This window comes from Saccopteryx leptura, chromosome 3 (assembly GCF_036850995.1).
Source record: "Saccopteryx leptura isolate mSacLep1 chromosome 3, mSacLep1_pri_phased_curated, whole genome shotgun sequence".
NCBI lineage: Eukaryota > Metazoa > Chordata > Mammalia > Chiroptera > Emballonuridae > Saccopteryx > Saccopteryx leptura.
Genome location: NC_089505.1, coordinates 67,383,374 through 67,395,792, shown reverse-complemented (window position 1 = coordinate 67,395,792; position 12,419 = coordinate 67,383,374). Strand labels below are relative to the sequence as shown.

At 50.8% G+C, this 12,419-nt stretch overlaps 1 protein-coding gene across 1 annotated transcript in view; it reads right to left on the bottom strand.

The window, feature by feature from the left end:
* ALDH16A1 (aldehyde dehydrogenase 16 family member A1) overlaps positions 1-12,419 on the bottom strand; it is a 29,790-nt gene that overhangs the window by 12,778 nt on the left and 4,593 nt on the right. Inside the window, exons 2-14 of the mRNA XM_066373975.1 lie at positions 11,300-11,402; positions 10,761-10,887; positions 10,021-10,199; positions 9,857-9,934; positions 9,507-9,688; positions 9,266-9,418; positions 8,603-8,788; positions 8,367-8,462; positions 8,033-8,169; positions 7,764-7,869; positions 7,548-7,678; positions 7,047-7,214; positions 6,587-6,788 (exon numbers count right to left, since the gene is read on the bottom strand). Of these exons, the coding sequence (XP_066230072.1) occupies positions 6,587-6,788; positions 7,047-7,214; positions 7,548-7,678; positions 7,764-7,869; positions 8,033-8,169; positions 8,367-8,462; positions 8,603-8,788; positions 9,266-9,418; positions 9,507-9,688; positions 9,857-9,934; positions 10,021-10,199; positions 10,761-10,887; positions 11,300-11,402 (1,848 nt within the window). The remainder of the gene's footprint in view (positions 1-6,586; positions 6,789-7,046; positions 7,215-7,547; positions 7,679-7,763; positions 7,870-8,032; positions 8,170-8,366; positions 8,463-8,602; positions 8,789-9,265; positions 9,419-9,506; positions 9,689-9,856; positions 9,935-10,020; positions 10,200-10,760; positions 10,888-11,299; positions 11,403-12,419) is intronic.

The window sequence follows — 12,419 nt, the reverse complement described above, 5'->3', positions numbered from 1 at the left end:
AGGCATGTATGAGAAGCAATGAATGAACAACTAAAGTGATGCAACAATGAGTTGACATGTCTCATCTCTCTTTTTCTCACGCAAAAAATAAAATAAAATAAAATATTTTTAAATGGGCAAACCAGGTGGTGACGCAGTGGATAGAAAGTTGGACTGGGATGTAGAGGACCCAGATTCAAGACCCCGAGGTCACCAGCTTGAGCGCGGGCTCATCCAGCTTGAGCACAGACTCACCAGCTTGAGCGCAGGGTCATTGGCTTGAGTGTGGAATCATAGACATAACCCTATGATTGCTAGCTTGAGCCCAAATGTTGCTGGCTTGAAGTCCAAGGTTGCTGGCTTGAAGCCTAAGGTCACTGGCTTGAGCCCAAGATCGTTGGCTTGAGCAAGGGGTCACTCGCTCTGTTGTAGACCCCCGGTCAGACACATATAAGAAAGCAATCAAGCCTGACCAGGCAGTGGCGCAGTGGATAGAGCATCGGACTGGGATGCAGAGGACCCAGGTTCAAGACCCTGAGGTCGCCAACTTGAGCACAGGCTCATCTGGTTTGAGCATAGCTCACCAGCTTGGAGCCAAGGTCGTTGGCTGAAGCAAAGGGTTACTCGGTCTGCTGAAGGCCCATGGTCAAGGCACATATGAGAAAGCAATCAATAAACAACTAAGGTGTCGCAAAGAAAAACTGATGATTGATGCTTCTCATCTCTCTCCATTCCTGTCTGTCTGTCCCTATATATCCCTTTCTCTGACTCTTTCTATCTCTGTAAAAAAAAAAAAAAAAGAAAAGAAAGCAATCAATGAACAATGAAGAAGCTGCAAAAAAAGAACTGATGCTTCTCATCTATCTATCTCCCTTCCTTCCTGTCTGTTCCTATCTGTCCCTTTCTCTGTCTCTGTCACATACAAAAAAAGGGCAGAGGACCTAAATAGACACTTTTCCAAAGAGGACACACAGATGGCCAAAAGACACACATAAAAAAAAAAAAATCTTAACATCACTAATGATCAGGAAATGCAAATTAACAACACAATGAGATATACCTCACACCTGTCAGAATGGCTCTCATTAATAAATAAACAGGCCCTGGCCAGTTGGCTCAGCGGTAGAGCGTCGGCCTGGCGTGCGGGGGACCCGGGTTCGATTCCCGGCCAGGGCACATAGGAGAAGCGCCCATTTGCTTCTCCTCCCTCCCCTCCTTCCTCTCTGTCTCTCCCTTCCCCTCCCGCAGCCAAGGCTCCATTGGAGCAAAGATGGCTTGGGCGCTGGGGATGGCTCCTTGGCCTCTGCCCCAGGCGCTAGAGTGGCTCTGGTCGCAGCAGAGCAACGCCCCGGAGGGGCAGAGCATCGCCCCTGGTGGGCAGAGCGTCGCTCCCTGGTGGGCGTGCTGGGTGGATCCCGGTCGGGCGCATGCAGGAGTCTGTCTGACTGTCTCTCCCCGTTTCCAGCTTCAGAAAAATAAAATAAATAAATAAATAAATAAACGAACAAACAAGTGTTGATAAGAATGCAGAGGAAAGGGAAGCCTAATGTACTTTTATATGTTTTTTTTGTTGTTGTTTTTTACAGAGACAGAAAGTCAGAGAGAGGGATAGACAGGGAGAGACAGGAACGGAGAGATGAGAAGCATCAATCATTAGTTTTTCGTTGCATGTTGCAACACCTTAGCTGTTCATTGATTGCCTTCTCATATATGCCTTGACCGCGGGCCTTCAGCAGACAAGTAACCCCTTGCTCGAGCCAGCGACCTTGGGCTCAAGTCAGTGAGCTTTTTTGCTCCAACCAGATGAGCCTGTGCTCAAGTTGGAGACCTCGGGGTCTCGAACCTGGGTCTTCCGCATCCCAGTCCGACGCTCTATCCACTGCGCCACCGCCTGGTCAGGCCCTAATGCACTTTTGGGAATGCAGATTGGTGCAGTCACTAAGGAAAACAGTAAGGAAGTTCCTCAAAAAATTAAAAATAGAACTGCCTTATGACCTGGCGATTCCATTTATAGGTATATACTCAAAGAAACCCAAAACACTAATTTGAAGATATATCAACCTTTATGTTCATTGCAGTGATATTTACAATAGCCAAGATATGAAGGCAACCCAAGTGTCCATCATTAGATGAGTGGATGAAAAAGTGGTGGTACATATACATACAACAGAATAGTACTCAGCATGAAAAAGAATAAAATGTTACCATTTGTGAGAACATGGATGAACCTAGAGAATATTATGCTAAGTGAAATAAGTCAGTCAGAGAAAGACAAATGCCATATGATTTCACTTATATGTGGAATCTAAACAACAAAATAAATGAACAAACAAAATAAAAATAGACTCAAAGACACAGAAAACAGAGGGTTGCTAGAGGGAAGGTTAGAGATCTGGGGGAAAAGCTAAGGAGATTAAGAAGTACAAATTTACATAACAGTCACAGGAAGGCTCAGGCCGGGTACTTCAGTTGGTTAGAGCATCGTCTAGATATGCCAAGGTGGCAGTTTCAATACCCATTCAGGGTACATACAAGAATCAACCGATGGCCCTGGCCAGTTGGCTCAGTGGTAGAGCGTCGACCTGGCGTGCAGAAGTCCCGGGTTCGATTCCCAGCCAGGGCACACAGGAGAGGCGCCCATCTGCTTCTCCACCCCTCCCCCTCTCCTTCCTCTCTGTCTCTCTCTTCCCCTCCCGTGGCTGAGGCTCCATTGGAGCAAAGATGGCCTGGGCGCTGGGGATGGCTCCTTGGCCTCTGCCCCAGGCGCTAGAGTGGCTCTGGTTGCGACAGAGCGATGCCCCGGAGGGGCAGAGCATCACCCCCTGGTGGGCAGAGCATCGCCCTTGGTGGGCGTGCCGGGTGGATCCTGGTCAGGCACATGCGGGAGTCTGACTGTCTCTCCCCGTTTCCAGCTTCAGAAAAATACAAAAAAAAAAGAATCAACCAATGAATGCATAAATAACTAGAACAACAAACTGACATTTCTCTCTCACTCTCCCTCTCTCTCTCTCCAATCAATCAATCAATAAAAATGAAGAACTTTTTTTTTTTTAAGTGAGAGGAGGGGAGATACAGAGACAGACTCCCGTACACGCCCTGACCAGGATCCACCTGGCAAACCCTGTCTGGAGCCAATGATTAAATCAACTGAGCTATTTTTAGTGCCTGAGGCTGACGCACTTAAACCAATTGAGCCATCCTCAGCACCTTGGGCTGACTCTTGAACCAATTGAGCCACTGGCTATGGGAGAGAAGGTGGAGAATGAGGGAGAGAGACGCAGATGGTTGATTCTCCTGTGTGCTTTGACCAGGGATCAAACCTGGGATGTCCATATGCTTGGCTGACGCTCTAGCCACTGAGCCACAGGCCAGGGCCAAGAAAGAACTCTTGAACTCACCAATAAAACTAATTATAAAGGCTTAAGAACGTTACAATTCACTTCACTCTAGAGATATGAATGGCAAACAGGCACATGAAAAGATGCTCAGAACCACTAAAGACTGATCATTAGGGAAATGCAAACTGAAGCCACAATGAGGTATAATCACATACCTATGAAAATAGCTAAAAAAATTACTTTAAAGTTTTTATTTGTGTTTGACCAGGTGGTGGCACAGTGGATAGAGCATTGGCCTGGGATGCTGAGGACCCAGGTCCGAAACCCCAAGTTTGCTGCCTTGAGTGCAGGCTCATCTGGCTTGAGCACGGGATCGCTGGCTTGAAACCCAATGTCGCTGACTTGAGCAAGGGGTCACTGGCTCAGCTGGAGCCCCCAGGGTCAAGGCACATATGAGAAGCAATCAGTGAACAAGTAAGGTGCTGCAACTACATATGAGTTGATACTTCTCATCTCTCTCCCTTCCCATCTGTTTGTTCCTATCTGTACCCCCTTCTTGCTAAAAAATAAAATAAAAAATTATTTGTTGATTTTACAGAGAGAAGAGGGGGGTAGCAGGAAGTATCAACTCATAGTTGCTTCTTTTTAGTTGTTCATCAATTGCTTGATTATTTGTTGTATATACCTTGACCAAGAAGCCCAGGGTTTCAACTTTAGAACCTGCGACCTAAGCATTCCGGGTCAATGCTTTACTCACTAGGCCACCACAGGTCAGACAGAAAAATGGCTAAAATTTTAAATAAAAATTGGTATTTCTAAAATGTTGGTGAGGGTATATAGAGAAAATTAAACACATATTGCTGGTGGATAGCAAAATGATACAGCACTTTGAAAAACTGTTTAGTGGTTTCTCATGAAATTAAATATGCAGGTATCACAAAATTTAGCAATCTGATTCCTAGGTATTTACTCAAGAGCAGTAAAAATTTATATTAAAAAAAAAAACACGGCCCTGGCCGGTTGGCTCAGTGGTAGAGTGTCGGCCTAGCGTGCAGAAGTCCTGGGTTCGATTCCCGGCCAGGGCACACAGGAGAAGCACCCATCTGCTTCTCCACCCCTCCCCCTCTCCTTCCTCTCTGTCTCTCTCTTCCCCTCCCGCAGCGGAAGCTCCACTGGAGCAAAGATGGCCGGGCGCTGGGGATGGCTCCTCGGCCTCTGCCCCAGGCACTAGAGTAGCTCTGGTCGCAAGAGAGCAACGCCCCAGAGGGGCAGAGCATCGCCCCCTAGTGGGCAGAGCGTTGCCCCCTGGTGGGCATGCCGGGTGGATCCTGGTCGGTCTGACTGTCTCTCCCCGTTTCCGGCTTCAGAAAAATACAGAAAAACAAACAAACAAACAAACAAACAAAAAAACACGCCTGACCAGGCAGTGGTGCAGTGGATAGAGCATCAAACTGGGATGCGAAAGACCCAGGTTCGAGACTCTGAGGTCGCCAGCTTTGAGCCCAGCTCATCTGGTTTGAGCAAAAGCTCACTGGCTTGAGCCCAAGGTCGCTGGCTCGAGCAATGGGTTACTCGATCTGCTTAAGGCCCGCGGTCAAGGCACATATGAGAAAGCAATCAATGAACAACTAAGGCACCACAACGAAAAACTGATGATTGATGTTTCTCATCTCTCTGCGTTCCTGTCTGTCCCTATCTATCCCTCTCTGTCTCTAAAAATAAAAAAATAATAATAAAAAAAAAAAAGGAAAAAACTTAGCCCTGGTGCCAGATAGCTCAGTTGGTTAGAGTGTTATTCTGAAGTGCAGAGGTTGCTGGTTCGATTCCTGGTCAGGGCACATACAGGAATAGATCAATGTTCCTGTTTCGCTCTCTCTCACTCTCTCCCTTCCTCTCACTCAAAAGTCAATTAAGCCTGACCTGTGGTGACGCAGTGGATAAAGCGTCAACCTGGAAATGCTGAGGTCGCCGGTTTGAAATCCTGGGCTTGCCTGGTCAAGGCACATATGGGAGTTGATGCTTCCAGCTCCTCTCTCCCTCTCTCTCTCTCTCTCTCTCTGTCTCTCCCTCTCCTCTCTAAAATGAATAAATAAAAATTAAAAAAAAAAGTCAATTAAGAATAAAGCAACCCACATATTCATACAAAGGCATATATACAAATTGCTTATTCATCAAAGCCAAAGGCTAGAAATACTCCCCTTTCTAGCAACTAGTAAATGCAGGAAGAAATATGGTAAACACATAGCAGACTACTATTCAGCAATAAAAAAGAATATAGTGGGGAAGAGAAAGAGATATAGTGATATATGCAACATGGCTGAATCTTGTGGGGGTTTTTTGTAACAGGAACAGAGAGAGTCAGAGAGAGGAATAGACAGGGACAGATAGGAACAAAGAGAGATGAGAAGCATCAATCATTAGTTTTTCGTTGCAAGACCTTAGTTGTTCATTGATTGCTTTCTCATATGTGCCTTGACCATGGGCCTTCAGCAGACCGAATAACCCCTTGCTCGAGCCAGTAACCTTGGGTCCAAGTTGGTGAGCTTTTGCTCAAACCAGATGAGCCCGCACTCAAGCTGGGGACCTCAGGGTCTCAAACTTGGGTCTTCTGCATCCCAGTCCGATGCTCTATCCACTGCACCACCACCTGGTCAGGCAACATGGCTGAATCTTAAAGCAATGAAAGACACCAGACACAAAGCAAGCCATAAGACGATTCCTCTTACAATCCCCTGGAAAAAGAATATTATAAGATCTGACACTAAAAGTTCAGAAAGTTTAGTGGTTGCCAAGCACTTGGAGTGGGGGGAAGAAGATTGGCCACAAAGGGACAAGGGAAACCCTCTGGGGTGATGAAAATGTTGTGTACTGATTGGGATTATATAAAAGTATATATTTGTCAAATTTCACCAAACTGTACATCTGAGATGATATAGTTTATATACATATTATACCGAAGTTAAAGCTGAACTTTAAAAACTGTCAAATAAAAAAGAAAATCATAAAAATAAAAATAAAAAGAAAGAAAATCATGGCTACAACCCATTAAATTGATTTCATGGCTCAGTCATTCATTACTAACAATTTGAAACCCTAATCTGAGATAGGCCATATGCCCATTATACAGATAAGAAAATTGAGATACAGGGAGAGGTAAGGTTACTTGCTGGTGGTCACAACTTGAGCCCCAGGTCTGGCTCACTCTAGAGTCTTTGTTTGGTCCTACTCCAGACTGCGCCCCTGTCTGCCCTCCAATAGACCCCTCTCACCTGCAGGCTGTGGCTCTGGGCCTGGGCTCGGGCCCCCCAGGCCCGAAGCCGCCTGACGCTCAGCTCCACCTCCGCCTTGGCAGCCTTGGCCTCTGCTCCGTCTCTCTCCAGCCTCGAGGTCAATGTGGACTCCCGGCGCTCCAGGGCAGCTGCCAGTGCCCACAGCAGGGCTGCCCGGGCCCCTGGTGACTGGCCCACCCAGCTGTGGGTGGACAGTGCACATGGAAGGCTGGAATCCTGGTCCTGGCTCTTCCCAGGGGGCCTTCCTCCTCATCACGGGGGCCAAAGCCCTATAGCTCATTTGCCCAAGAAGAATGAGGGGCTAGACCCATATTCCATCAACCATGGGAGCTCAACCTCCACAGAGTACCGGCCCTCGAGGTCTAGACCCCTTGGGGGTCCCAGGCTACCCTCTCTGATATCTCAGAACTCTTGGGTTTTCTTGCGTGAGCCCACTTACCCAGGAGCAGCCTGGTGAGCAGCCTCCACAGCACCTCGGATGTCCTTGGCTCCGCCCTCGGCCACATAGCCATGGAGATGGCCCTGAGAGTCCTGGATGGGCCTGGAGCTCCGGGACCCAGGAGCCTGGAAACGGCCCCCCACGAAGAGCCCATAAGGGGGCGCTGGGCTGGAGGAGGATGAAGCATAAAGGTGTGTTCTGCTTGAACCCCATGAGCCACCCCATTGGATGGACCACTCCAGCTCCCATGAGGACTCTGGGTAACCCCAAGTTCTTGGCCCCACAAGGCTCTGGGAAATCACAGACCTTCCTTGAGCAGAACTGAGGCTCCAATGATGATGAGTATGAGGTCATAAGACCAGAATGAAATTCTCAGAGGGACTCAGTGACCCCTCGATGGCTCTCATGAACCCCACTTCAGCCCAGGGGGAGCCTGCCACAACTGCCCTTCGCCCCTCCCCCACCCTCAGGGAGGGAGTTGCAGCCCCTGGAACAGCACACCTGGGACCTGTTTCAGGCCCAGCTGGTAGGGTTGAGGGGACAACAAGGCCAAAGGTGTCATAGTTCAGATCCTTGGAAAGGTAGGGCAGCCGAGCAGCAGCTCCTGAGGGTCGCAGATATTCATACAGACCCTGTGAGAGGAACAGTGTCAAAGGGACGTAAGGTGAGCACAAAGTAGATGAAGGGTGGCTGTGGGCGGGGATGGGGCGCACTCACATCTAGGCCCCCATGCCAGGATGACCCGTTCTCCCTGCAGCCACCTGTGGGCACCGCAGGGTCTCTGAGGCTGTGGGCATTGATCCAGACCGTGCCCACCCGGAGCCTATGGGGAGACAGGAATGTCAGAGAGAAAAACAGCAAGTTGAGGGTGTGGTGAGTCAGAGCAGCTGGGGGAGAGAGACCCAGAGAGAGACGGAGACATGAAGACCAAAGCGTGGGCCATCCCAACAGGCCGGCGGCTATGCCCCTGGTGGGTGCCGACTGACCCGTAGCCCAGCTCCAGGGCCTGCCCCAGCCTCTCGCTCCACACACTGGCACTGCCTCCTCGGGGCGTCCCGTTGGCCATGGCCAGTGCCTCCTTGGCTGTGCGGAATGGGGAGGCCACGACCAGAGGCCATGGCACCTGGAAGGGTGATGAGAGAGTTCAAGCAGTCTGGCTAGCCCCTTCCTCCACACCCCACCCATCAGGGGCTAGCATCCAGCCATCAGCAGCCCCCGACCCAGGCCAGATGGTCACCCAGGGGTCTCCCTTTGCTGCTGCCCATGTCTGGGTGCAGATAGATGGATGGAATAGGGTTTCTGGGGCCCAAAGGGGCTCACCTCTGCCTGGGTACATGGGGAGGCTGGGGCCAGGTCAGAGATCAAGGTGGGGGGAAAGAACGGGCTGTCTGAGGGCACATCACCAGCCTGGAACACCTGGGGAAGAAGAAGAGACTTAGAAGTCCACTCCTAGGTGTCTCCTCCCAAGAACCCAGAAGTCCAGGCTTCCAGCCCCTCCTCCCTCAAGCCCAGGTCCTTCCTCCCCCGGCCCCCTGGAGCCAGCACCCCTAGCTCACCTGTGCACCCTGGCTCTGGGCCTCCTGCACATAAAGCTGGGCCAGGTCGTGTGCAGCTGCCCCTCGGGCCCCCATGTCCACGGCCCCGTCCAGCCCCCGGCCTACCCGAAGCCGCGCCATCCGCGCCTGGAGTCGCCGTACTGTCTCGTCCCACACAGACTCCTGGATGAGAAGCCGGAGGCCCCCCTGTTAGGGAAAGGGATGTCAGGGTAGGCAAACTCAGGGCCCATGTCAGGGGTGGGGGATAGGTCCCCACAGAGGGCTGAGACTCAGGGACACACACGCAGAGATCAAAGGAGGGTCAAGGAGACATGGCCAAGGACCCTGGAGACTCTCCGAGGTCCCAGACCCTGAGTGGAAGGTGGAGTGCAGAAAGGTGGTGATTCAGAGTCAAGGCGGAGGCTGGAAAACCAGGGACATCAACACTGAGAATGACAAGGAGTTCTACAGGACAAGAGGCACAGGCCCCACCCCTGAATGACCAGGAAAGACAGGAAGATTCAGAAATCTGAGGAGATGAGGAGTCCCACACATGCAATGGGGTCAACACAGCTTTGGGACACCAAGAACTGAAAATTAAAATAAACAGAAACACAGGGCCCCAAGGTCTGGAGACAGACATGCATGGTCCAGGACATGAGGGGACCAGAGCATGGGTCTTACTGGGCTGCGGTCAGACCAGGCTGCATCCACGATGCCCTCCACGGCAGAGTCCACATCCGCTGCCTCCGTCAGCAGCAGCAGCGACTCGGTCCCCAATGCCAGGCCCAGCTCAGGACCCGTGCCTGCCAGGATCCGCCGAAGGACACGTCCTTCCTAAGGGTCCGCCACCGCAAGGTTCAAGCTGGGGGAAAATCCTTCTGGCCCCCAGCCACGTCTGTCACCCTCCCAGTCCTAAATATACCTCGACGGCTCCGCAAAAGGCCACCTTCTGGACTCCAGGCTGGGAGGCCAGGACAGGTCCCAGGGAGGCAGGGCCACTGATCACGTTGAGAATTCCTGGAAATGGGCCTAACTCCCCTGCCAGCTGGGCCAAGAGGAGGGGTGTCGGGGACGCCGGGGGCACGAGGATCACCACAGTGCAGCCTGGGGATGGCAGGCAGCTCAAGGACCCAGGAGCCCAGCCCCACCCCCTCTCCCCTCAGACCAGGGTGTCCCAGCCTCCAGCCCCCTCCTCCCTCAGACCAAGGTGTCCCAGCCCCTAGCCCCTCCTCCCTCAGACCAAAGAGTCCAGGCACCCAGCCCATCATTTACCTACAGCCAGGGCTGGGCAAATCCTCCACATCATCTCAAGGAAGGAAAACGTGGGTGACAAGATGAGACCAATTACTCCTGCAAGTACAAATGAGGCAACTGAGACAGGCCGTGCTGGATGGTGATGGATGAGGGGACTGAAGGCAAGGGCTCCTGCTTCTCACCCATAGGCTCCCAGCCTGCCAGCGCCTCCTCCTGGATGTGTGCCTGAACTGCATGGTACTGCAGGAGCTGCTGGGCCAGCGGGACATCCCTGTCTCGAACTTCTCGGACAGCCCGCCCAGTAACCAGGGACTCCAGGGTCCACATCAGCCGCTGGTGCTTCTGGATCATCTTGGCCAGCCTGTGGAGAAAGCAAGGGGGGTGATTTCCCAGTGCCCTTGGCTTGATGAGTCTTGGAACACATACTATACACCTGGACTACAATAATCCCTATGAACCCCTGGGACAATCTTACTATATATCAGGGGTGGAGGACACCAGAGATTTATGGGAAATGTAGTCCAGGAAACAAAACCTGAGGCTGCTGTACAAAGATTTTAGCCACCTCTAACCCCCACAGGTGCTGGGGCTTAACTTTAATTTCAGTTACTTTTAGGAATGGTATCTTTGTCTCTAGATGCTCTAGGAATGTGCTGGAAAATGGGCTTTGGCACTCTATCAGTTCCAATGAGCAGCAGAGAAACAGAACTCAGATGAGCCCCAAGGATACTCTGGGAAATAGAGGCTTTGTTACTACTAGTCCCAGTGAATAGTGGGACGTGGACCTTTTAGCCACTAAAGGCCCTAAGGCATGCTGGGAATATGAGCCTTAGTGGCCAATGAATTCAGTGGAATGCTGGGAACTAGACTCTGTTCTCAAGTCCTTCCCCATGTCCTGTGGTCCGCTCCTCAACTGCATCACCTGGTCAGGTGCTGGGCCCGAGAGGCTCCGGGGAGTCCACTCCAGTTCGCCAGTGCCGTCTTGGCTGCCTCTGTGGCTGCTGCCACATCCTCAGCCTGCGCCTCGAGGCAACTGGCCAAGTTCTCTCCTGGGGAGAAGACAGGCAGACCCAGATCAAAGAGGGAAGCTGTGTCATGTCAGAACTGGAGGGGGCTGAGATTTCCAGGACTGGGAGTAGGCAGTAAAGGTGGTCCCCAGCTCTGCTGAGGGCCTCAGTTTTATCATCTGACAAATGGGGATAAATTTATTGGTCATTGCTCTGACTGCCTCCCAAAGGTAAGAAAGGGATTTTAGTAGGTGGTGACTTTAAAATCATCCACAGGGACTTGAGACCATATTAGAATAATTATTATCAGGAGGAACCAGAACTCAGCCTCCTACTCCCATCGGTTGCTTCCTGCCCTCAGGGCCCTGAACAAAGGGAACAGGGTGTTTTTGGTGGGTATGACTGGGGGTATGGATGCCTGTCCCTCCCCTAATGACTGGGGGACACCACATACCTGTGATGGGATCCTGGCAAGGCACTGAATTCCTGTTTTCTGGCTTTAACCACTTTCCATTTACATAGTGACCCAAGCACCGGTCCTGGGTGTCCAACCAGGCCTAGGGGAGGTGAAGACAGTTTGGAAAGGGGTCTGGGAGGCAGCTAGGGAGTTCAATTCCAACCTTGTGTCCTCTGGGTGGGGGACACTTGCCCCCTTCACCCCATCAGTTAAATTTTTTCCTGTGTAGGTAGAAAATACCCATCAACATAAGAGGCATAACAGATATTCACCTTTTTTTTTTTTTTTTACAGAGACAGAGAGAGAGTCAGAGAGAGGGATAGAGGGACAGACAGACAGGAAGGGAGAGAGATGAGAAGCATCAATAATCAGTTTTCCGTTGTGACACCTTAGTTGTTCATTGATTGCTTTCTCATATGTGCCTTGACCGTGGGCCTTCAGCAGACCGAGTAACCCATTGCTTGAGCCAGTGACCTTGGGTCCAAGCTGGTGAGCTTTGCTCAAACCAGATGAATCCGCACTCAACCTGGTGACCTCAGGATCTCAAACCTGGATCTTCCACATCCCAGTCCAACGCTCTATCCACTGTGCCACCACCTGGTCAGGTGAAATTCACCATTTTAAAGTGTACCATTCAGTGGCATTTAGTACCTGCACAACATCGTGCAACCATTTCCACTATCTAATTCCAGAACATTCCATCACCCCAAAAGATAACTCCATAGTCATTAGGCAGTCACTCTCCCTTCTCCACTGCCCCCAACCTGTTAACTACTAATCTGCTTTCTGTGTCTATAAATTGGTCTATTCTGGGCATTGCATATGAATGTAATCCTACAATATGTGACTTTTATGACTGGCTTCTTGCCCTTGGCATGGTGTTTTTGAGGTTCACCCGTGTCACAGCCTGTATCAACACTTCATTTCTCTTTATGGCTGTAGGATAGTCATTATCTGAATAGAGCACATTTTATTTATCCATTCATCAGCTGACGGGTATTTGGGTAGTTTCCACTTTTTGGTTATTGTGAATTGGGACCCTTGCCAGGGCCCTAGAAGCAATGCCCATGAGACCAGGTGGCTCCTGCACCCCCCTGTGGGATGGTGTTTCCTCCTA